The 26,554-nt window shown below is 49.5% G+C and overlaps 1 protein-coding gene across 1 annotated transcript in view; it reads left to right on the top strand.

Annotated features, from left to right (window-relative positions):
- Positions 1-26,554, top strand: part of pth1r (parathyroid hormone 1 receptor) — a 101,876-nt gene that overhangs the window by 62,231 nt on the left and 13,091 nt on the right. Inside the window, 7 exon segments of the mRNA XM_033020288.1 lie at positions 9,051-9,161; positions 14,374-14,498; positions 15,464-15,558; positions 18,679-18,861; positions 19,776-19,881; positions 19,883-19,931; positions 25,338-25,398. Coding sequence (XP_032876179.1) covers positions 9,051-9,161; positions 14,374-14,498; positions 15,464-15,558; positions 18,679-18,861; positions 19,776-19,881; positions 19,883-19,931; positions 25,338-25,398 — 730 coding nt within the window.

Genomic DNA, 26,554 nt, shown 5'->3' with positions numbered 1-26,554 from the left:
GCGTGCATGCGTGCGTGCGTGTGTGTGCGTGCGTGCGTGCGTGCGTGTGTGTGTGTGTGTGTGTGTGTGTGTGTGTGTGTGCGTGTGTGTGTGTGTGTGTGTGTGTGTGCGCGCATGCGTGCGTGCGTGCGTGCGTGTGTGTGTGTGTGTGTGATAGAATCACACAGCACGGGCACAGGCCCTTCAGCCCACTGGGTCCATGACAACTAGCGATTACCCGTATGCTATCCCACACACACTAGGGACAATTTTACCGAAGCCAATTAACCTACAAACCCGAACATCTTTGGAGTGTGGAAAGAAACCAGAGCACCCGGACAAAACCCAAACAGCTGCAGAGAGAACGTACAAACTCCGTACAGACAGCACCCGAGGTGAGGATCGAACCTGGATCTCTGGCGCTATGAGGCAGCAACTCTACTGCTGTGCCACCGTCTTTAACATAGATATATGTCATAAATTCATCAGTTCATAAGGGATAGGAGCAGAATTAGGCCATTCCGCCCATCGAGTCAACTCCGTCATTCAATCATGGCCGATCTATCTCTCCCTCTCAACTCCATTCTCCTGCTTCTGACTGAAGAAATTACTCCTCATCTCCTTCCTAAAGGAACATCCTCCTTTTGAACTCACTGCATCGTGCCGACGAAGCCTGTTTTTTTTCTTCGCAGCAGCTCATAGAAACATAGACAATAGGTGCAGGAGTAGGCCATTCGGCCCTTCGAGCCAGCACCGCCATTCAATGGCTGATCATCCCCAAACATTACCACGTTCCGCTTTCCCCCCCCATATTCCTTGATTCCGTTAGCCCCAAGAGCTAAATCTAACTTTCTCTTGAAAACATCCAGTGAATTGTCCTCCACTGCCTTCTGTGGCAGAGAATTCCACACAAAACTTTCTGGGTGAAAAGGTTTTTCCTCATCTCAGTCCTAAATCGCCTTATTCTTATCTTTAAGGTGAAGGGGCAAAGATTAAGGTGAAGGGTCAAAGATTAAGGTGAGGGGTCAAAGTTGAAGGTGAGGGGGCAAAGATTAAGGTGAGGGGTCAAAGTTTGAGGTGGGGGGTCAAAATTAAGGTGAAGGGTCAAAGTTTGAGGTGGGGTGGTCAAATTTTAAGGTGAGGGGGTCAAAGTTTAAGGTGAGGGTCAAAGATTAAGGTGAAGGGTCAAAGTTTGAGGTGAGGGGCAAAGGTTAAAGGTGAAGGGAGAAAGATTTAACAGGAGCCCGAGGGACAACTTTTTTTTCGAATTCCACAGATTCACGACTCTCTGGGTGAAAACGGTTCTCCTCATCGCAGTCCCTAAATGTCCGAGCCCTTATTCTTAGCAGTGGTTGGCATGAGTCAGGGTGGCAGCCAGCTGGGTGCGGGCATGTTGCCAAGTGCCCCAGTCGTGGTTTCCTCCACTGCCTGGCCCTCGTTCCAGGCCAGGCCAGGCCAGGCCAGGCTTGCTCAGCTGGCAACAGAGACCGAAAGATCATTCAGTGCCTCTTATGAAAATAAACAATAATAAACCGTGGAATGTTCACAGCGAGTCTTTACATATCGCTGAGAGGCTGAACTCCTTTGGTAAGCAAACAGCTTGGAGCCGCTTATACCATTCAATGGCTGGGGTTCAATAGACTGCCCTTGTCTCCCCTCCGTCTCGGCTCAGTGGCCCTCTCCCCGCGTCTCCACTCCCGCCAAATCTTCCCAGTCTCGGACCGCGCTGATCCCTCCACGTTCCCGCTCCGTCCTCGCCGGGTCTACTACGCGCTGGTCGGACCGCGTTTGGAGCAATTTCAGTTCAGTTCAGTTCATCAAGCCGGGTGCTGTCTGTACGGAGTTTGTACATTCTCCCCGTGACCTGCGCGGGTTTTTCTCCGAGATCTTCGGTTTCCTCCCACACTCCAAAGACGTGCGGGTTTGTAGGTTAATTGGCTTGGTATAAATGTAAAAAATGTCCCTAGTGTGTATAGGATAATGTTAGTGTCGCTGGTCGACGCGGACCCGGTGGGCCGAAAGGCCTGTTTCCGCGCTGTATCTCTAAACTAAACTAAACTAAACTAAAAATATACTAGAGTTCAGTTCAGTTTAGTTTATTGTCACGTGTACCGAGGTACACGTGGCAACTCCTGGCAACACACTCACCTCCCTGCTACCTTCAGGTAGAAGGTACAGGAGCCTGAAGACTGCAACAACCAGGTTCAGGAATAGCTACTTCCCCACAGCCATCAGGCTATTAAACCTGGCTCGGACAAAACTCTGATTATTAATAACCACTTTCTGTTATTTGCACTTTACCAGTTTATTTATTCATGTGTGTATATATTTATATCATGGTATATGGACACATTTATCTGTTTTGTAGTAAATGCCTACTATGTTCTGTGTGCTTAAGCAAAGCAAGAATTTCATTGTCCTATACAGGGACACATGACAATAAACTCACTTGAACTTGAACAGTGAAAAGCTTTTGTGGCGTGCTAACCAGTCAGCGGAAAGACAATACATGATTACAATCAAACCATTCACAGTGTACAGATACATGATAAGGGAATAACGTTTAGTGCAAGGTAAAACCAGTAAAGTCCAATCAAGGATAGTCCGAGGGTCACCAAAGAGGTAGATGATAGTTCAACACTGCTATCTGATTGTGATTGGATGATTCCGTTGCCTGAATTCTGGGCCCCATATCTGAGGAAGGATGTGCTGGCCCTGGAGAGGATCCTGAGGAGGTTTACAAGAATGATCCCAGGAATGAGTAGGTTGATGTATGATGAGCGTTTGTCGGCACTGGGCCTGTACTCGCTGGGGTTGATAAGGATGAGGGGGGGACCTCATTGAAATTCATCAGAATAGTGAAAGGCCTGGATAGAGTGGATGTGGAGAGGATATTCCACTAGCGGGAGAGTCCAGGACCAGAATTAAAGAATGTTCCTTTAGGATGGAGATGAGGAGGAATTTCTTCACATGATGAATCTGTAGACTTTTTTTGCCACAGACAGCTATGGAGGCCAATGGGCATTTTTAAGGCAGAGATAGATAGATTCTTGATTAGTACGGGTGTCAGGGGTTATGGGGAGAAGGCAGGAGAATGGGGTTAGGAGGGAGAGATAGATCAGCCATGATTGTATGGCGGAGTAGATTTGATGGGCCGAATGGCCTAATTCTGCTCTTATCACTTAAGACCATGAACTTATATCTCTAGACTTCCCATTCCACAGGCTATCAATCTGAAGAAGGGTCTCGACCTGATTCCTTCTCTCCAGAGATGCTGCCTGACCCGCTGAGTTACTCCAGCATTGTGTGCCTGTGAGAGCTGGTAGGCTTGGGCCTACTGTGTGGGAAGGAACTGCAGATGATGCTAGTTTAAACCAAAGTTAGGCACAAAAAGCTGGAGTAACTCAGCAGGACAGGCAGCATCTCTTGAGAGAAGGAATGGGTGACGTTTCGGGTCAATAGACAATAGACAATAGGTGCAGGAGTAGGCCATTCGGCCCTTCGAGCCAGCACCGCCATTCAATGTGATCATGGCTGATTATCTACAATCAGTACCCCATTCCTGCCTTCTCCCCATATCCCCTGACTCCGCTATCTTTAAGAGCCCTATCTAGCTCTCTCTTGAAAGCATCCAGAGAACCAGCCTCCACCGCCCTCTGAGGCAGAGAATTCCACAGACTCACAACTCTCTGTGCGAAAAAGTGTTTCCTCGTCTCCGTTCTAAATGGCTTACCCCTTATTCTTAAACTGTGGGCCCTGGTTCTGGACTCCCCCAACATTGGGAACATATTTTGTTTAAGAAGGAACTGCAGATGCTGGAAAATCGAAGGTAGACAAAAATGCTCGAGAAACTGCGGGTGAGGCAGCGTCTATGGAGCGAAGGAAATAGGCAAAGTTTCGGGTCGAGACACAGGCCGGTGGCGTGCGAAGATTTCGTTCTCTACAAAAATTTCGGAGCCCCACACGATGTTGCGCACAACTACATACCCCTCCGCGCTTCTAAGTGGGACCAGCCCTGCGCGGCCATACGATGCCTGTGCGCCTCAACGCGACCACGAGGTCGCGAGATTTGCGTGCCAAGGACACGTAAGTGGGACAGGCCCTTTAGTAATCTTCCTTGTTTATGCTTATACGGCCGAGACACTTCTTCAGACCCTTCTTCAGATTGGACTGCGAGCAATGAGATGGCTGGAGGAACAGCTTGGGGAGTGTCTGCATCCTGCGGGCATGAACATTGAATTCTCCCAATTTTGTTAGCCCTTGCTGTCTCCTCCCCTTCCTCAGCCCTCGGGCTGTCTCCTCCCATCCCCCAGCCCTCGGGCTCCTCCTCCTCCTTTTGCCTTCCTTCTCCCCGCTACCCCCTATCAGTCTGAAGAAGGGTTTCGGCCCGAAACGTTACCTATTTCCTTCGCTCCATAGATGCTGCTGCACCCGCTGAGCCTCTCCAGCATTTTTATGTACCTCCGGCTGTTTTTAGCAGTCTGGTTTGGAGTTGTGTACTGAATTACATAGCCAACATAGCCGGCCCTGTTTCAAGTCTCCCCGCCTGCACAGAGAGGCATGCTGTGCACACCAGTCCACCCCTCCTGGCCCTGTTCTAAAACAGCCTAAAATTAGCCTTTCAGAATATTTCGTTCCCAGGTACCACCAAATCCGTTTTTTTTCTCTCAATCCCTTGATGACAGTGAAGCACTATTTTAAACACAGCGCCTCTTTGCAAAGTCCGAACACGCGTGGCAGGCAAGGCCCAACCAAGAGTGTGGGATCATTCGGTCTGCTGGGCGAGTGCCGCCAAAAATAACTTTGCTGTTTACCAAAGACTTGGTAACTTAAGATTATTTTTCTTCAAGGCACGAGAATGCTTTTTTTTTCTCTTTCAAGCATCAGAGATCGCATTGCATGAACTCAAACTTAGTGCGGCTGCTGCTTTCCTCCCCTGGAAACAGGCCCTTCGGCCCAACTTGACCATACCGGCCCAACAATGTCCCAGCTACACTAGTCCCACCTGCCTGCGTTCGGTCCATATCCCTCCAAACCTGTCCTATCCATGTACCTGTCCAACTGCTTCTGAAAAGACAATTCCAAACAAGGACACAAGGATACAAAGGACATTTATTATCACATACACCAAATGGTGTCGTGAAATTTGACTTGCCATTGCAACACATGACTAAAGATAAGAACCAACATTAAAGAATTTAACAATAAACATAAAAACATCCCCCCACAATGGTTCCCACTGAACCAATAGACTTCTGAAAAGTCTTCCTATAACTTAAACGTCCAGTCAATCTCATCCAACATTCGTTGAGGACCTTGGACAATATACTATAGGTGCAGGAGTAGGCCATTCGGCCCTTCGAGCCAGCACCACCATTCAATGTGATCATGGCTGATCATCCCCAATCAGTACCCCGTTCCTGCCTTCTCCCCATATCCTCTGACTCCGCTATTTTTAAAAGCTCTATCTAGCTCTCTCTTGAAAGCATCCAGAGAACCGGCCTCCACCGCCCTCTGTGACAGAGAATTCCACAGACTCACAACTCTCTGTGAGAAAAAGTGTTTCCTCGTCTCCGTTCTAAATGGCTTACCCCTTATTCTTAAGCTGTGGTTCTGGACTCCCCTGACATCGGGAACATGATTCCTGCCTCTAGCTTGTGTCCAAACCCTTATTAATCTGAAGAAGGGGCCTCGACCCAAAACGTCGCCCATTCCTTCTCACCACTGTGGCCCCTGGTTCTGGACGGGATGGGATAGTCCCAGCCTCAACTACCTCCTCGAGTAGATGCAGCTCGTTCCCCTTCAACTCGAACCTGTGTGTCCGCTGGGACTTGAAAATGGTGCCAAACATGCCAGGTCCCCCTTGTGCTCCCCTCCCCCCCCCCCCCCCCCCCCATGGTGTTCCCCCCATGTTGGGTCCTCCTTCATTTCTTCTCTTGGAGACAGACATAAAACGCTGGAGTAACTCAGCGGGACAGTCAGCGTCTCTGGAGAGAAGGAACAGGTGACGTTCCAGGTCGAGACCCTTCTTCAGACCATCTTCAAACTTAAGAATAAGCGGTAAGCCATTTAGAACGGAGACAAGGAAACACTTTTTCTCACAGAGAGTTGTGAGTCTGTGGAATTCTCTGCCTCTGGTGGAGGCCGGTTCTCTGGATGCTTTCAAGAGAGAGCTAGATAGGGCTCTTAAAGATAGCGGAGTCAGGGGATATGGGGAGAAGGCAGGAACGGGGTACTGATTGGGGATGATCAGCCATGATCACATTGAATGGTGGTGCTGGTTCGAGGGGCTGAATGGCAGAGGATTCCACAGACTCACGACTCTCTATATAACCATATAACAATTACAGTACGGAAACAGGCCATCTCGACCCCTCTAGTCCGTGCCGAACACATAATCTCCCCTAGTCCCATATACCTGCGTTCAGACCATAACCCTCCATTCCTTTCCCATCCATATAACTATCCAATTTATTTTTAAATGATAAAAACGAACCTGCCTCCACCACCTTCACTGGAAGCTCATTCCACACAGCTACCACTCTCTGAGTAAAGAAGTTCCCCCTCATGTTACCCCTAAACTTCAGTCCCTTAATTCTCAAGTCATGTCCCCTTGTTTGAATCTTCCCTACTCTCAGTGGGAAAAGCTTTTCCACGTCAACTCTGTCTATCCCTCTCATCATTTTAAAAACCTCTATCAAGTCCCCCCTTAACCTTCTGCGCTCCAAAGAATAAAGCCCTAACTTGTTCAACCTTTCTCTGTAACTTAGTTGCTGAAACCCAGGCAACATTCTAGTAAATCGCCTCTGTACTCTCTCTATTTTGTTGACATCCTTCCTATAATTAGGCGACCAAAATTGTACACCATACTCCAGAATTGGCCTCACCAATGCCTTGTACAATTTTAACATTACATCCCAACTTCTATACTCAATGCTCTGATTTATAAAGGCCAGCACACCAAAAGCTTTCTTTACCACCTGTGTGAAAATACTTGCCCAACGCAGGCAGGTGGGTCTAGTGTAGCTGGGACATTGTTGGCCGGTGTGGGCAAGTTGGGCCTGTTTCAACACTGTATCACTCTATGACTCTAAATGATGATGGAGCCAGCCATTGGCTGCAGGAAGCATGGTGGAGTAGATGCATCAATGGTGCCAAAGTGGAGCTCCAAGCTGCTTGGTGTGAATATCACCAGCAGTTTAGCTTGGACCAACACATTGAAGCTATGGCCAAGAAAAGTGCAACAACACCTCTCCTCCCTCAGATGTCTAAGGGGGTTCGGCACGTCTCCAGCAACTCTTACCAGCTTCCACATCTGTACACCCTAGAAAGTATACTGTCGGCATGCATTACCACTTGGCTTGGCCATCAGCCCTGCCTGTCCAAGGCCGCAGGAAACTGCAGCCCAGTCCGTCACACAGACCTGCCCAGACCAGACTCCCCCACCATCGACTCCATCCACACTTCACGCTGCCTCGTGAAAGCAGCCAACAGCAACTTAACCAAGAGTGTTTTATTGTCATAAAGTCCCGGATGGGACAATTAAATCCTTATAGCCCTACTTCCCACGGTACGAGTTCATTCCAAGAGCTCTCCCGAGTTTAAAAAAAAATCAAACTCGTGGTAAGCACGGAGAATGAACGTAGCGGGTACGTCGGAGCTCGGGGACGTCTCTTAGCGGCTCGTAACGCTAACGGCAGGTACTCGGGAAGACTCGCTAACGGCAGGTAAGCTCGGGAAGACTCGTGAAGATTTTTCAACAAGTTGAAAAATGTCCACGAGAGCCCCGAGTTACGACGAGCGGCCATTACCGTAAATCTCCGAGTTGGAATCAGGGCAAACTCGGGAGAGCTCTTGGAATGAACTCGTACCGTGGGATAGGGGTTTAACTTGCTGCAGCACAACAGAATATGTGAATATGTAAACCTAGTATATAACGGGGAAAGAGAAAAACAAGAAAAAGTTCAATAAATAACTAATGTAGTGCAATAATAACATAGTCTTTTGTAGAGCTTATTTGTTGTTGTGTTTAATAGCCTGATGGCTGCGGGGAAGAAGCTGTTCCTGATCCTGGACATTACAGTTTTCAGGCTCCTGTACCTTCTTCCCGATGGCAGTGGTGAGATGAGTGTGTGACCAGGGTGGTGTGGGTCCTTGATGATGCTGGTTGACTTAATCAGGAGATTTACATAATCAAGGCTCTTTTACACCCCGGCCATTCCTTCTTCTCCCCGCTCCCATCTGACAGGAGAGAAGGCAGGAACGGGGTACTGATTGGGGATGATCAGCCAGGATCACATTGAATGGCGGTGCTGGCTCGAAGGGCCGAATGGCCTACTCCTGCACCTATTGTCTATTGTCTGAAAGTGCGTGATAGAGTTCTAGTGTGCAGTGATTGCAGGTTTTGGATGTGAAAGGCTGGCAGTGCAGCCAGCGCTGAGTTCACGGCTGGTCTGCTTGTCATTGGAGATGTGGGTTTTTCTAAGTGAAGGATGTGAGATGTTCTTCAGCGTTTTGCAGAGCCTTCACAATTTGCTCCTAGTCATTGACTTGAAAAGGTGATTCCTTTTCACTTTGCACTGGAGCTCCCTGTTGCATTTTGAATTCTGCAGAGATGTTGCAACTTGCAATTTGCAGCTTTTTCCAGCATCCAGTGTATTTTTTTGCTTCGCGGTTTCAGCTCAGGAAGAGCTTTATGGGCCTGTCCCAATTGGGCGATTTTTCAGCGGACTGCTGGCGACTGTCAAGTTGCCAAGCCGGGATACATCTGATACATTTTATCTCTGTCCGCCTTCTCCCAGCGAACAATGATCTATTCTACATTTTTCCGTGATCTTCATCCCCTTTGTCTCGTTTTCACACCTTGCACATCCATGTCTCTGTATCTCCCTCTTCCCTGACTCTCAGTCTGAAGAAGACCGAAACGTCACCAATTCCTTCTCTCCAGAGATGCTGCCTGACCCGCCGAGTTACTCCAGCATTTTGTGTCTATTCATCCTGATATTCCTGATTCAACAGAACACTATGTGCTTCATTCACTGCTGTATTTCGTATGTGCCTGTGCTCCACAGAACGGTATTGTGCGTCCCAATGGGACGGTATCCTCTGCTGGCCAGAAGGACTGCCGGGCAAATTGGTTGCCATGCAGTGCCCAGATTATATTTACGACTTCAACCACGAAGGTAAGATCTACATGTTTCCTTGTTCACGCATTCTTGCAGCCCGCAATATTCAAATCACATTTGAATAAATAATATTTACGTACAGTAAATCTGTAGGTCAATTGGTTTGGTATAATTGGAAAATTGTGCCTAGCGTGTGCAGGGCAGTGTTAATGTGCTTGGATCGCAGGTCGGCACGGACTCTCGATCGACACGAAGCTAGATAGGGCTCTTAAAAATACCGGAGTCAGGGGATATGGGGAGAAGGCAGGAACGGGGTACTGATTGGGGATGATCAGCCATGATCACATTGAATGGCTCGATGGGCCAAATGGCCTACTCTTGCTCCTATTGTCTATTGACTCGGTGGGCTGAAGGGCCTGTTTCCGTGAACTAAACCAAACAAAACTATTGACGCTGCCTGGCCCGCTAAGTTCCTCCAGCACTTTTGTGCTTTTCACGTGGCAGATTCCAGCATCTGCAGCTTCTGGCAGCTTTTCGTGAAATTTCACCAGAGTCGACAGTGGGGGAATGGATGGAGGAGGAGGAGGCTGCTTTTGGCTCTAATCTGAATCGCCATTATCTGAGTGGTGTCAAGTCGGGAAAAGGGGAAGTACAACGGGATCTGGGGTCCTTGTTCATCAGTCAATGAAAGTAAGCAAAGGTACACAAAATTGCTGGGGAAACTCAGCGGGTGCAGCAGCATCTATGGAGCGAAGGAAATAGGCGACGTTTCGGGCCGAAACCCTTCTTCAGACTCCTGTTCAGAGAATGAAAGTAAGCATGCAGGTACAGCAGGCAGTGAAGAAAGCGAATGGCATATTGGCCTTTATAACAAGAGGAGTTGAGTATAGGAGCAAAGAGGTCCTTCTGCAGTTGTACTGGGCCCTGGTGAGACCACACCTGGAGTATTATGTGCAGTTTTGGTCCCCTAATTTGAGGAAGGACATTCTTGCTATTGAGGGAGTGCAGCGTAGGTTTACAAGGTTAATTCCCGGGATGGCGGAACTGTCATATGTTGATTGAATGGAGCAGCTGAGCTTGTACACTCTGGAGTTTAGAAGGATGAGAGGGGATCATTGAAACATATAAGATTGTTAAGGGTTTGGACATGCTAGAGGCAGGAAACATGTTCCCGATGTTGGGGGAGTCCAGAACCAGGGGCCACAGTTTAAGAATAAGAGGTAAGACATTTAGAACGGAGATGAGGAAAAACCTTTTCACCCAGAGAGTTGTGAGTCTGTGGAATTCTCCACCTCAGAAGGCAGTGGAGGCAAATTCTCTGGAGGCTTTCAAGAGAGAGTTAGATAGAGCTCATAAAGATAGTGGAGTCAAGGGATATGGGGAGAAGGCAGGAACGGGGTACTGATTGGGGATAATCAGCCATGATCACATTGAATGGAGGTGCTGGCTCGAAGGGCCGAATGGCCTACTCCTGCACCTATTGTCTATTGTCTATTGTCTGTCCATTGTTTTAGTTCCTCGAGACACAGTGTGGAAAAAAGGCCCTTCGGCCCACCCCGTACGCTGGGCCTATCCAACACGCACTAGGGATAATTTACACTTTGCAGAGGCCAATTAACCCTCGAACCTGCACTTCTTGGAGTGTGGGAGGAAACCGGAGCACCCGGAGAAAACCCACACAGGTCACGGGAAGAACGTGCAGGCAGCAACCGTAGTCAGGATGGAGCTCGCCCGGGTCTCTGGCGCTGTTGTTGTCGCCGATCCACTGACAAGTTGCGTTCGATTTCCAAACACGCAGGCAGAGTAGCACACGCCTGATTGCTGAAATTCTACTCGGAACGGCCAAATGTTCAGACAGATTTTGACCCTTGAGCTATTGCCCAATTTCCAATTTCCTATCATCAGTTACAATGGATGGATGCCAGGAGTTCTTTTCCATAACATCCATCCTGCCAACTGAGCCAAAAGCACACTGGATAGCCACCAAGTGGTCACAGGAGTGGAAGGCAACCTCATCTCCATTACACAGCTACATCTCTTCACCAGATAAAAGCTGTCCAGGGTCTGACCTCCCCAGAGGAGCATGGGTGAAGCTCAACAGACTTGGTACTGGAGTTGGGCGTTTCAATGCCAGCGTGTGGAGATGGGGGCTCCCTCCGCCAGAGCCCAGCCTGTGAATGTGGGAACAGAACAACAGACAGCCAACCATGTCATCTCTGGGTGCCCGCTCTACCACCCACCAAATGGAGCTGTGTCAGAGCCTGGCAGACATTGACGCCAACAGAGACAACAACCCGGCTACTCAACACCCGGCTTGAGATCTAACTATTCCTTTGGTTTATGTTTCACTCGCAAGAAGAAGAAGAATCAGTTACAATAAGTTTTAAAACACGAATCCAAATGCAACAACACTGAAGGGCCTGTCCCACTCGGGCACCAATGGCGCGTCATTTACGCAACATCGTTTACACGTCACGACGCACGACGCGCACGTGATGAGTGCATGGCATGCGTTATGCGCCCATGGTGCGTGGTGACATAGGCAGTGACTTGTGGTCGCGCGCGGCGCCCCAGGATTTTGGGATTCACAAATGACACACTAATGACTCCCAAGTGGGACTGGCCCTTGAAGGGCCTGTGCCATTTAGGTGATTTTTTCAGCGACTGCCAGCGACTGTCACAGTCGTAGCAGGTCCCCCCCTCCCCCCCCATGACAATGTCTACAACAACCGACCACCTAGTCGACGTCAAGCTACGACAAGCTATTGACAACCGGCGACCCATTAGGACGTTCACCTACGACCACGCCTAGGATTGATATAATTGATATAATTTAATTGCCACACAACCAAGGTCGGTGGTATTTGGGTTGCCAGCAGCGGTACAATAATAAAAAACACAACCACAATAAAATTTTTACACAAACATCCACCACAGCATTCATCACTGTGGTGGAAGGCACAGAGCTTGGCCAGTCCTCCTCCATTTTCCCCCGTGGTCGGGACCACCACCCTCCACAGCCGTTGCTGCGGGCGTCCAGATGGTAAGGGACAAAGTCAGAGTCAAGGTGAGTCCAGGATCGGCTCTTCCCAACCAGAGACCGCGGCTTCAGGCTGGTGTAGGCCGCAGGCCGGCGGTCAAAGTTTTAAAGTACCTGCCGTGCCGCAGCCGGAAGCACCGCAGTCTGCAGGGCCGGCGGTCGAAGCTCCCCTCCTGGGGTGATGTTAAGTCCATGCCGCACCCGCGGTAGAAGACGGCCGCGGGCCGGCGGTGGAAGCATCTTCTTCCCCCCGGGTCCTCCACAAGGGATCCCGGGCTGTAGACGCCGCACCAGCTGGAGTTCTGCAGACCGCGGCTTCAGGCTGCCGGCTGCCGCGGGCCAGCGTAACGGAGCGCTCCCCTCCAGCGAGGTCTCACCCGCTCCGCGCCGAGAGTCCACGCTGCGCCCGCCGCTGAAGCTCCGGGCGCGTCTCCGGGAAAGTCCGCGCCGATCCTTGCTGTTAGGCCACGGGGGAGGCGACCTGAAAAAATCGCCTCTCCATGGAAGAGGCGGCCGAAACGGTTTCCCCCTTACCCCCCCACACCACCCCCCACACATAACACACAAAGAAACATTAAAAACACACTTTTAAACATACTAAAAAAATAAAAAAAGTTGAAAAAAAACGGACACGCTGCCGACAGGCTGCTGCCAGTGCAGTGCCCCCCTATCCTTCCGACGTCCACCTGGACAACCAACGTCCACCAGCGACAAGCTACGACAAGGTACGACCCTGTCGGCGACAACTGAAGACAATTCAGTCGCCAGTACCTGTCGCCGGTTGACGTAGGTTGACGTAGGTAGTTGCCGATGGAATTCACCGGAGTCAGCACCCGGCAACAACCAACGTCACCTGGTGACAACCTACGACAGCACCTACATCAGGAGTTAACAAGCTACGCTCATTGGCGTCAAACCCACTGTCGCCGACTGTTTTGAACATTTCAAAATCCAGCGGCGACCAGAAAGACGCTACGACTCTTTGGGCGACTGAGGAGACGACTCACGACCGTACAGGCGCCACCCCAGCAACCATGTGGCGACCATGTGGCGACAGTCTAGTTGCCTGTAGTCGCCGAAAAAATAGCCTAAGTGGGACAGGCCCTTAATACAACTAATAATCCTATTTAATCCTTTATTTTAATTTTCGATATAAAGAAACTTAGTGGTGTGCGTCAAGGAATATCCATCCCTAACAGTTGGGGTACGTCAATGAATACCTATCAGGAAACATAGAAACATTGACAATAGGTGCAGGAGTAGGCCATTCGGCCCTACGAGGCAGCACCGCCATTCAATATGATCATGGCTGATCATCCAAAGTCAATACCCAGTTCCTGCTTTCTCCCCATATCCCGTGGTTCCCTTAGCCCTAACAATTAAATCTAACTCTCTCTTGAAAACATCCAGTGAATTGGCCAGGAACATCGATGGGCGTCAATGATTGTGTTGAGAGACACAAAACGCTGGAGTAACTCAGCGGGACAGGCAGCATCTCTGGAGAGAAGGAATGGGCGACGTTTTGGGTCGAGGCCCTTCCTCAGACTGAGGGTCAGGGGAGAGGGAGATACAGAGACAAGGAAGTGCAAGGTGTGAAAGCGAGAAAAAAGGGGATGGAGATCAAGAAGGGATGGGTGACGTTTCAGGTCGAGGCCCTTCTTCAGACTGAGAGTCAGGGGAGAGGGAGATGCAGAGACAAGGAAGTGCAAGGTGTGAAAACGAGACAAAGGGGATGCGGATCAAGAATGAATGGGTGACGTTTCGGGTCGAGACCCTTCAATACCTAAAGGTTGCGGTGCTGTACAGGGATAATAATAATAATAATGGAAGGGTTTTATATAGCGCCTTTCTAATACTCAACGAGCTTTACATCGCATTATTCATTCACTCCTCAGTCACACTCGGTGGTGGTAAGCTACTTCTGCCCTGGGGCAGACTGACGGAAGCGTGGCTGCCAATCTGCGCCTACGGCCCCTCCGACCACCACCAATCACTCACACACATTCACACACAGGCAAAGGTGGGTGAAGTGTCTTGCCCAAGGACACAACGGCAGTATGCACTCCAAGCGGGATTCGAACCGGCTACCTTCCGGTTGCCAGCCGAACACTTAGCCCATTGTGCCATCTGTCGTTCCGTATAAAAGGGATATTAACCTTTGTCCCTCTAAAGCTTCTGCGCTGAGCCGCCGTGCCGCCCTGTCGTTGACTGACTTTGTGTCGCTTGCAGGCCGCGCCTACCGCCAGTGTAACGTGGATGGGAGCTGGGAACTCGCAGCCATCAACAACCGCACCTGGGCCAACTACACAGAGTGCTCGGGTCACCTGCTACATCTGAACCACAGCACGGAAAAGGTCGGTGAGACACAAAGGAGACGCTTACTGTAACACGGAACATATGACATGGACCTTGGGGCATAGAACATGGGGCACAGAACACAAAACATAGAACAATAAACATAGAACATGGAACATGGATCATATATTGATCATTTTGTGTCTGTCTTCGGTTGATATATATAAAACGATCAACCCCCCCCCCCCCCAAAAAAAAAGTTTTCACCCAGAGAGTTGTGAATTTGTGGAATTCCCTGCCACAGAGGGCAGTGGAGGCCAATTCACTTAGTGGATTTAAGAGAGAGTTAGATAGAGCTCTAGGGGCTAGTGGAATCAAGGGATATGGGGAGAAGGCAGGCACGGGTTATTGATTGGGGACGATCAGCCATGAACACAATGAATGGCGGTGCTGGCTCGAAGGGCCGAATGGCCTACTCCTGCACTTATTTTCCATGATCAATGAATGGTGGTGCTGGCTCGAAGGGCCGAATGGCCCACTCCTGCACCTATTTTCTATGTTTCTATGTTTCTATAATCAGTACCCCGTTCCTGCCTTCTCCCCATATCCCCTGACTCCGCTATCTTTAAGAGCCCTATCTAGCTCTCTCTTGAAAGTATCCAGAGAACCGGCCTCCACCGCCTTGTGAGGCAGAGAATTCCACAGATCGTAGGTACACAAAAATGCTGGAGAAACTCAGCGGGTGCAGCAGCATCTATGGAGCGACTCCCCGCCACCCCCTATCAGTCTGAAGAAGGGTTTCGGCCCGAAAACGTTGCCTATTTCCTTCGCTCCATAGATGCTGCTGCACCCGCTGAGTTTCTCCAGCTTTTTTTGTGTACCTTCGATTTTCCAGCATCTGCAGTTCCTTCTTGAACATTCCACAGATCTTGTTCCTTTGTGCTGTAGATATGAGTCCTTTGTCCGATTGTGTGTTGAGGATAATGCTGAGCGCAGTCTGTAACATCTCTTCGTTTTCTTGCAGGATATCTTTGACCGGCTGTACCTCATATACACAGTGGGGTACTCCATCTCATTTGGTTCCCTCACTGTGGCTGTCATTATACTGGGCTATTTCAGGTAAAGCATTTTACATTGCATCGCAATTATGCCCCTGTCCCACTTAGGCCATTTTTACAGGCTGTTGCCACATGGTCGCCGAAGGTGCGGCCTGTACGGTCATGAGTCGTCTCCTCAGTCGCCCAAAGAATCGTAGCGTCTTTCTGGTCGCCGCTGGATTTTGAAATGATCAAAACTATTCGGCGACAGTGGGTTTAACGCCAATGAGTGTAGCTTGACTTCTCCTGACGTAGGTGCTGTTGTAGGTTGTCGCCGGGTGACGTTGGTTGTCTCCGGCGAATTCCATTGGCGACTACCTACGTCAACCTACGTCAACCTGGCTCGAAGGGCCGACTGGCCTAATCCTGCACCTATTGCCTATTGTCAACCGGAGACAGGTATTGGTGACTGAATTGTCTTACCTTGTCGTGGGTGGACGTAGGTGTGGTCGTAGGTGGACGTTGTAATGGGTCGCCGGATGTTTGCGGTAGCTTGTCGTAGCTGGACATCGACTAGGTGGTCGGTTGTTGTAGACATTGTCATGGGGGGGGGGGGGGGGGGGGGGGTCCAGTAGCCATTTTTTTCGGCGACCTGCTACGACTATGACAGTCGCCGAAAAAATCACCTAGGTGGGACAGGTCCATGAGTTTTGCACAATCTAACTTACCGACCATATATACCGATGGTCACGGTGGCCGATCTCCCCAGACCAGACTATCTAAATGCACCGGGTGAGCTGATGCTTCACAGCGCCAGAGACCCCGGTTCGATCCAAACTACAGGTGTTGTCTGCATGGAGTTTGCACGTACAGTTTTACCCTGTTTTTGTAAATCCGTGAGCTCCGGTTTCCTCCGACGTCCCAAAGACGCACAGGTTTGCAGGCTAATTTCCCTCGGTAAATTTGTAAGTGTGTGTCGGATAGGGTTAGTGTACGGGTCGGCGTGGACTCTGTGGGCCGAAGGGCCCGTTTCCACGCTGCGTCTCTAAACTAAGTCACGGTTAACGGAAATCAAATGGTAGAACGTAGAACAGTACAGCACGGGAAAAGGCCCTTCGGCCCGCAATATCTGTGCTGAACATGATGCCAAAACCATCACATGACCCATATCCCTCCATTCCCTGCATATCTGTCTTCCTGTCTTTTAAATGCCTCCTTCCAAGATGGCGTCCAGCCCAGGCGACTATCTGCGCGCCGGCCACAGAAGCAGATCTACAATCACGCGTTACAAACGCTCCACACTCTTGCATCTCGATTCCCAACGTTTCTTCCTTTATCTGTACACTGTGAACGGCTCGATTGTAATCATGTATAGTCTTTCCGCTGACTGGTTAGCACGCAACAAAAGCTTTTCACTGTACCTCAGCACACGTGACAATATACTAAACTGTAAACCTATCGTATCTTCCGCCACCACCTCCCCATGCAGCACGTCCCAGGCACACACCACTCTGTGCAGAAATCTTCACCCGCAGATCCAGCTTTAAGACACGACTTCTTACACAGTTTACGTTTGCAATAAGTAATAGACAATAGACAATAGGTGCAGGAGTAGGCCATTGGACCATTCGAGCCAGCACCGCCATTCAATGTGATCATGGCTGATCATACCCAATCAGTACCCCGTTCCTGCCTTCTCCCCATATCCCCTGACTCCGCTATCTTTAAGAGCCCTATCTAGCTCTCACTTGAAAGCATCCAGAGAACCAGGCTTCCACTACCCTCTGAGGCAGAGAATTCCACAGACTCACAACTCACTGTGTGAAAAAGTGTTTCTTCATCTCCGTTCTAAATGGCTTACCCCTTATTCTTAAAGTGTGGCCCCTGGTTCTGGACTCCCCCAACATCGGGAACATGTTTCCTGCCTCTAGCATGTCCAAACCCTTAATAATCTTATATGTTTCAATAAGATCCCGTCTCATCCTTCTAAACTCCAGAGTGTACAAGCCCAGCCGTTCCATTCTCTCAGCATATGACAGTCCCGCCATCCTGGGAATTAACCATGTAAACCTACGCTGCACTCCCTCAATAGCAAGAATGTTCTTCCTCAAATTTGGAGACCAAAACTGCACACAATACTCCAGGTGTGGTCTCACTAGGGCCCTGTACAGTTATAGTTGCACTCGGCATTTAAGTTAGAAATCTGTGTGCAAATATTCAGACACATCACACTGTAAAGCCCCTGTCCCACTGTGCGAGGTCATTCAAGAGTTTTTTTAAAAACCCGAGTTTAGAAAAAATCGAACTTGTGGTAAGTACGCAGAATGTACGTAGCGGGTTCGTCGGAACTCGGGATGTCTCGTAACGCTAACGGCAGGTACCCAGGAAACGCGGTAAACTCGTGAAGATTTTTCAACATTGTGAAAAATGTCCACGAGAGCCCCGAGTCCCTATGAATGGCCATTACCGTAATTCTCCGAGTTCGAATCAGGGGAAACTCTGGATACTCTTGAATTAACCCGCACAGTGGGACAGGGGCTTAAGTTGGGTAACGTTTTACACAGAACTCTTCTCTGGAAAATTATATTAGTTCAGTTTAGAGGCGTAGCGCGGAGACAGGTCCCTCAGCCCACTGCCCTACACACACGAGAGACAATTTACATTTACACCAAGCCAATTAATCTGCAAACCTGCACGTCTTTGGGACGTGGGAGGAAATCAAACATCTCGGAGAAAACCCGCGTGGGTCACGGGGAGGACTTACAAACTTTGTACAGACAGCACCCATAGTCGGGATCGAACTTGGGTCTCTGGCGCTGTAAGCGCTGTAAAGGACCTGTCCCACTTGGCAATATTTTAGGCAACTGACGGTGACTGCCATAGTCATAGCAGGTCGCCGAAAATCCTACGCCATCCTGGCGACAATCTACGACACAGCACCTACATCAGGAGAAGTCAAGCTACGCTCGTTGGCGTCAAGCCCACTGTCACCGAATATGTTGGAAATTCAGCGGCGACCAGAAAGACGCTACGACGTTTTGCGCGACTGAGGAGACGACTCCCGGCGACCACTGGCGACCGTGTGGCGACAAACTAGTCGTTGCCTTAAAAAATCGCCCAAGTGGGAGAGGCCCATTTGCCGCTGTGCCACCTTGGCCGCCCCCCCCTTACTTTGTTTGTGTGTGTATCTGTTCTATCGTAGACGGCTTCACTGTACCAGGAACTACATCCACATCCACCTCTTTGTGTCCTTCATACTCCGCGCCATCAGCATCTTTGTGAAGGACGCCGTCTTGTACTCGGAGATAACTTTCTTGGAGCTGGAAGGAGGTTCCTGGGAGAACCTGAAGTTTATCACTGACCCGCCATCACAGGACAAGTCGCAGTATGTAAGTGTCAACCCCTCTCCCAAGGAACTTCTTAAATTCCAACCTCCTACCCCTCGGGTGTCAGGGGCTGCGGGGAGAAGGCAAGGGAGCGGGGTCAGGAGGGAGAGATAGATCGGCCACGATTCAATGGCGGAGTGGACTTGATGCTCCGTTTGTGAAAGTAAGCATGCAGGTACAGCAGGCAGTGAAGAAAGCTAATGGCATGTTGGCCTTCATAACAAGAGGAGTTGAGTATAGGAGCAAAGAGAGGTCCTCTTGTAGTTGTACAGGGCCCTAGTGAGACCACACCTGGAGTATTGTGTGCAGTTTTGGTCTCCAAATTTGTGGAAGGACATTCTTGCTATTGAGGGAGTGCAGCGTAGGTTCGCCAGGTTAATTCCCAGGATGGCGGGACTGTCATATGCTGAGAGAATGGAGCGGCTGGGCTTGTACACTCTGGAACTTAGAAGGATGAGAGGGGATCTTATTGAGACATATGAGATTATTAAGGGTTTGGACACGCTAGAGGCAGGAAATATGTTCCCGATGTTGGGGGAGTCCAGAACCAGGGTCCACAGTTTAAGAATAAGGGGTAAGACGAGGAAACACTTTTTCACACAGAAATTTGTGAGTCTGTGGAATTCTCTGCCTCAGAGGGCGGTGGAGGCCGGTTCTCTGGATACTTTTAAGAGAGAGCTAGATAGGGCTCTTAAAGATAGTGGAGTCAGGGGATATGGGGAGAAGGCAGGAACGGGGTACTGATTGGGGATGATCAGCCATGATCACATTGAATGGCAGTGCTGGCTCGAAGGGCCGAATGGCCTACTCCTGCACCTATTGTCTATTGTCTATTGTTGCAAGTTACTGTGATGTTTTTGAACAATAACTGCGCTGGTGCTGTGCTAACGTGGTTCTCTTCACTGTCTTCCAGATTGGATGCTAAGGTTGCTGTCACCATTTTCCTTTATTTCCTTGCGACTAATTACTACTGGATTCTGGTGGAAGGCCTGTATCTCCACAGCCTCATCTTCATGACGTTTTTTTTCGGACAAGAAGTACCTTTGGGGCTTCACCTTAATAGGCTGGGGTAAGAGAAAGATCGTCAACTTCATTCACCTCTCCTCGCCCTCCCTCCGTAACTCTCTCCATTCCTTTGGAAACATTAGTAAGAAGGATATGGACCAAACGCAGGCAGGTGGGACTAGTGTGGAGATGGGACAGAAAGATAGAAAGATAGAAAATAGTTGCAGGAGTAGGCCATTCGGCCCTTCAAGCCAGCAATATGATCATGGCTGATCATCCAGATTCAGAACCATGTTCCTGCTTTCTCCCCATATTCCTTGAATCCGTTAGCCCTAAGAGCTAAATCTAACTCTCTCGAAAACATTGGCCTCCACTGCCTTCTGTGGCAGAGAATTCCACAGATTGACAACTCTCTGGCTGAAAAAGTTTGTCCTCATCTCAGTCCTAAATGGCCTACCCCTTATTCTTAAACTGTGACCCCTGGTTCTGGACTCCCCCCAACATTAGGAACATATTTCCCACATCTAGGCTGTCCAATCCCTTAAGAATTGTACATGTTTCTATAAAGGGCCTGTCCCACTTTCATGACCTAATTCACGACCTTTTTTACTCGTGGATATTTTTCATCAGGTTAGGAATACGTCCCGACCTACTTGATGCCACGGGTACCTACGACTAGCATCACGACCTACCTACGACCTGCTACGACCTCCTACGACCTCGTGACGACCATGCTGCGAGTATGAGTCAAGGGCAAACTCGGCAGAGGTCGTGAATTAGGTCGTGAAAGTGGGACAGGCCCTTAAGATCCCTGTTTTTTTTACTATCCACAAAAACTCAAGTCTGTGTCTGTTTACTGATGGGCACGAAATGCTGGAGCTGTCAGTCAACAGTTCTGGAGAACATTGATAGGTGACGTTTCGGGTCGGGACCCCTTCTTCTGAAAGGTCACCTATCCACGTTCTCCAAACCTATGATGAGCGTTTGAAGGCACTGGGTCTGTACTCGCTGGAGTTTAGAAGGATGAGGGGGAGACCTCATTGAAACTTACCCAATAGTGAAAGGCCTGGATAGAGTGGATGTGGAGAGGAAGTTTGCACTAGTGGGAGAGTCTAGGACTAGAGGCCACAGCCTCAGAATTAAAGGATGTTCTCTTAGGAAGGGGATGAGGAGGAATTTCTTTAGTCAGAGGGTGGTGAATCTGTGGAATTCTTTGCCACAGACGGCTGTGGAGACCAAGTCAGTGGATATTTTTTAATTCTGCTCCTATCACTTACGACTTTATGACCTTAGTGGGTCACAGTGACAACTCTACGCGGAGACAAGGGGAACTGCAGATGCTGGAATACAAAGTGCTGGAGGAACTCCAGGGCGGCACGGTGGCGCTCGGTAGAGTTGCTGTCTTACAGCGCCAGAGACCCAGGTTTGATCGAGATCCTGGTGGGGTCTGTACGGAGTTTGTACGCTCTCCCCGTGAGCTTTTTTTCCGGGTGCTCCGGTTTCCTCCCACACTCCAAAGACGTACAGGTTTATAGGCTAATTGGTACAAATGTGAATTGTCCCTTGTGTGTGTGTGTGTGTGTGTGTAGGATAGTGTTCGTGTACGAGGTGGTCGCTGGTCAGCGCGGACTCGCTGGGTCTAAGGGCCTGTTTCTGTGCTGGGCCTCTAAACTAAACTAAACTCAACTAGTCTGGCGGCATCTGTGGAGGTAAGATCTGAAGAAGGGTCCCAACACAAAAACTTTGTTTTGTAGGAAGGAACTGCAGGTGCTGGTTTAAACCAAAGATAGACACAAAAATTCTGGAGTAACTCAGCGAGTCAGGCAGCATCTCTGGTGAGAAGGAATGGGTGATGTTTCGGGTGGAGACCCTTCTTCAGGGGAAAGGGAAACGAGAGATATAGGCGGTGATGTGGAGAGATAATAATAATAATGGATGGGATTTATATAGCGGCTTTCTAATACTCAAGGCGCTTTACATCGCATTATTCATTCACTCCTCAGTCACACTCGGTGGTGGTAAGCTACTTCTGTAGCCACAGCTGCCCTGTGGCAGACTGACGGAAGCGTGGCTGCCAATCTGCGCCTACGGCCCCTCCGACCACCACCAATCACTCACACACATTCACACACAGGCAAAGGTGGGTGAAGTGTCTTGCCCAAGGACACAACGACAGTATGCACACCAAGCGGGATTCGAACCGGCTACCTTCCGGTTGCCAGCCGAACACTTAGCCCATTGCGCAATCTGTCGTCCTGATGTAGAACAAATGAATGAAAGATGTGCAAAAATGTAACGATGGCAAAGGAAACAGGCCATTGTTAGCTGTGGGCTAGGGAAAAATGAGTTACAGACAATGAAACTCAACAAGATGACTTTGATGCTGGTACAACTTGGGTGGGGGAGGGATGGAGAGAGGGAGGATGCATAGGGTTACTTGAACATAGAGAAATCAATATTCAAATGACCAAAAAGATTGTTGGTCCACTCCCTCAGTAGATGCTGCCTGACCTGCTGAGTAACTCAAGCACATTGTGTTTATGTTTTATCTCAGGACTGTTTGGGTTGAAGGTCCATACTGGGAAGTATGCGACAATCATCCATTCAAGCACATCATTTATAGACAATAGACAATAGGTGCAGGAGTAGGCCATTCGGCCCTTCAAGCCAGCACCACCATTCACTGTGATCATGGCTGATCATCCCCAATCAGTACCCCGTTCCTGCCTCCTCCCCATATCCCCTGACTCCGCTATTTTTAAGAGTCCTATCTAGCTCCCTCTTGAAAGCATCCAGAGAATCGGCCTCCACCGCCCTCCGAGGCAGAGAATTCCACAGACTCACCACTCTCTGTGAGAAAAAGTGTTTTGTCGTCTCTGTTCTAAATGGCTTATTCCTTATTCTTAAACTGTGGCCCCTGGTTCTGGTCTCTCCCAACATCGGGAACATGTAACCATATAAACCATATAACCATATAACAATTACAGCACGGAAACAGGCCATCTCGACCCTTCTAGTCCGTGCCGAACACATAATCTCCCCTAGTCCCATATACCTGCGCTCAGACCATAACCCTCCATTCCTTTCCCATCCATATAACTATCCAATTTATTTTTAAATGATAAAAACGAACCTGCCTCCACCACCTTCACTGGAAGCTCATTCCACACAGCTACCACTCTCTGAGTAAAGAATGTTTCCTGCCTCTAGCGTGTCCAAGCCCTGAACAATCTTATATGTTTCATTAAGTTTGGTGATGCAGGGAAATAAAGCGACCATAGTCGTCAGTGTGTTCTGTTTTGGACGTGGAAGAAAGAAGGGCAGATGCTAGTTTAAATCGAAGGTAAACGCAAAATGCTGGAGTAACTCAGTGGGTGAGGCAGCACCTCTGGAGAGAAGGAATGGGCAACATTTCCGGTCGAGACCCTTCTTCAGACTGCTCTCTTTTGGTCTCCGTGAAGTAGGAGGGAGGTCAGAATGCAGAGAAGATTTACGAGGATGTTGCCAGGACTTTTTTAGTTTAGTTTAGTTTAGAGATACAGTGCAGAAACAGGCCCTTCAGCCCACCGAGTCAATAGACAACAAACAATAGACAATAGGTGCAGGAGTAGGCCATTCGGCCCTTCGAGCCAGCACCGCCATTCAATGTAATCATGGCTGATCATCCCCAATCAGTACCCCGTTCCTGCCTTCTCCCCATATCCCCTGACTCCACTATCTTTAAGAGCCCTATCTAGCTCTCTCTTGAAAGTATCCAGAGAACCTGCCTCCACCGCCCTCTGTGGCAGAGAATTCCACAGACTCACAACTCTCTGTGTGAAAAAATGTTTCCTCATCTCCGTTCTAAATGGCTTACCTCTTCTTAAACTGTGGCACCTGGTTCTGGACCACCCCAACATCGGGAACATGTTTCCTGCCTCTAGCGTGTCCAAACCCTTAATAATCTTATATGTTTCAATAAGATCCCCTTTCATCCTTCTAAACTCCAGAGTGTACAAGCCCAGCTGCTCCATTCTCTCAGCATATGACAGTCCCGCCATCCTGGGAATTAACCGGGTTCGTGCCGACAAGCGATCCCCGCACATTAACACTATCCTACACCCACTAGGAACAAGTTTTACATTTACCAAGCCAATTAACCTACAAACCTGTACGTCTTTGGAGTGTGGGAGGAAACCGAAGATCTCTGAGAAAACCCACGCAGGTCACGGGGAGAACGTAAAACTCCGTACAGACAGCACCCGTAGTCGGGATCGAACCCGTGTCTCCGGCGCTGCATTCGCTGTAAGGCAGCAACTCTACCGCTGTGCCACCACGACTGTGACTTGAGGGCCTGAGCCGTAGGGAGAGGTTGAGTAGGTTAGGACTCTGTTCCTTGGAGCGCAGGAGGATGAAGGGCGATCCTATAGAGGTGTACAAAATCATGAGGAGGATGTACGGAGTCCTTTGCCCAGGGTAGGGGAAGCAAGAACCAGGGGATTATAGGTTTTTGGTGAGAGGGGAAAGATTCGATCCTGATTGGTGTGCTATCTGTGTGTGGAGTTCGCACGTTCTCCCTGTGACCGCGTGGGTTTCCTCCGGGCGCTCCGGTTTCCTCCCACGTCCCGAAGACGTGCGGGTCTGTAGGTTAATCGGCCCTCGGTAAATTGCCCCCTAGTGTGTAGGGGGTGGATGAGAAAGTGGGATAACATAGAACTAGTTTGTGAACAGGGGATCGCTGGTCGGCACGGACTGGGTGGGCTGAAGGGCCTGTTTCCACGCTGTATCTCTAAACTATACTAAACAGACGAAAATAAACAGAAGATAAACTAATAGACAATAGGTGCAGGAGTAGGCCATTCGGCCCTTCGAGCCAGCACCGCCATTCAATGTGATCATGGCTGATCATCCCCAATCAGTACCCTGTTAAACAGATAAAAGAGAGTCTGAAGAAGGATTGGAGGATGATACAGGACACAAAGCAATGGAGTAACTCAGTGGGTCAGGCAGCATCTACGGTCAAAAGGTCATGTGATAGGAGCAGAATTAGGCCATTCGGCCCATCAAGTCTACCCCGCCATACATTCATGGCCGATCTATCTCTCCCTCCTAACCCCATTCTCCTGCCTTCTCCCCATAACCTCTGACACCCGTACTAATCGAGCATCTCTCTATCTCTGCCTTGAAGATATCCATTTGACTTGGCCTCCACACAGCCTTCTGTGGCAATGAGTTCCACAGATTCACCACCCTCTGACTGAAGAAATTCCTCCTCATCTCCTTCCTGACAGGAACGAACTTGAGTCGGTCTTTAAACGAAATGATAAAACGATGAAAATGGAGGCAGCAGAAATTGTCTTGCTGAGAATCTATTTTTTCAGTAACATATTTCTGGCCTGTTCGGCGCGGACTTGTAGGGCCGAGATGGCCTGTTTCCGTGCTGTAATTGTTATATGGTTATATGGTTATATGGCCTGTTTTCCACCTGCAGGGGTCCCTGCCGTATTCGTGGCTGCGTGGGCGAGTGTCAGAGCGACTCTGGCCGATACTGAGTACGTATAACAGCCGGGTTCAGAGATGGCGCAGGGAAACAGGCCCTTCGGCCCACCGAATCCATGCTGACCATTCAGCACCCGTTCACACTGGTTCCATGTTATACCCCACTAGTTTAGTTAAGTTTGTTGTCACTTGTACAGTGAAAAGCTTTTTTGTTGCGTGCTATCCAGTCAGCGGAAAGACAATAGACAATAGACAATAGGTGCAGGAGTAGGCCATTCAGCCCTTCGAGCCAGCACCGCCATTCAATGTGATCATGGCTGATCATCCCCAATCAGTACCCCGTTCCTGCCTTATCTCCATATCCCCTGACTCCGCTATCTTTAAGAGCCCTATCTAGCTCTCTCTTGAAAGTATCCAGAGAACCGGCCTCCACCGTCCTCTGAGGCAGAGAATTCCACAGACCCACAAATCTCTGTGAGAAAAAGGGTTTCCTCGTCTCCGTTCTAAATGGCTTACTCCTTATTCTTAAACTGTGCCCCCTGGTTCTGGACTCCCCCAACATCGGGAACATGTTTCCTGCCTCTAGCTGTGTCCAAACCCTTAATAATCTTATATGTTTCAATAAGATATCCTCTCATCCTTGCTGTAGGGAAGTAGCTGTTCCTGAACCTGGACGTTACAGTTTTCAGGCTCCAGTACCTTCTTCCCAATGGCAGGGGTGAGATGAGTGTGTGGCCAGGATGGTGTGGGCCCTTGATGATGTTGGCTGCCTTTTTGAGGCAGCGACTGCGATAGATCCCTTCGACGGTGGGGAGGTCAAAGCCGGTGATGGACTGGGCAGTGGTCACAACTTTCTGCAGTCTTTTCCGCTCCTGGACTTTCAAGTTGCCGAACCAGGCCACGATGCTCTCTACTGTGCACCTGTAGAAGTTCCTGTGACCTGCTTGGGTTTTTAGTTTGGTACACAAAATTGCTGGAGGAACTCAGCGGGTGCAGCAGCATCTATGGAGCGAAGGAAATAGGCGACGTTTCGGGCCGAAACCCTTCTTCAGACTGATAGGGGGTGGGGAAAGAAAGAAGGACAAAGGGAGGAGGAGGAGGAGCCCGAGGGCGGGCGGATGGGAGGAGACAGCTAGAGGGTGAAGGAAGGGGAGGGGGGGAGGGGGGGGACAGCACGGGCTAGCCAAATTGGGAGAATTCAATGTTGAT

This window comes from Amblyraja radiata, chromosome 4 (genome assembly GCF_010909765.2).
Source record: "Amblyraja radiata isolate CabotCenter1 chromosome 4, sAmbRad1.1.pri, whole genome shotgun sequence".
In the NCBI taxonomy this organism is placed as follows: Eukaryota; Metazoa; Chordata; class Chondrichthyes; order Rajiformes; family Rajidae; genus Amblyraja; species Amblyraja radiata.
Note: the sequence above shows the minus strand (reverse complement) of the source record. Positions and strands in the feature narration are given on the sequence as shown.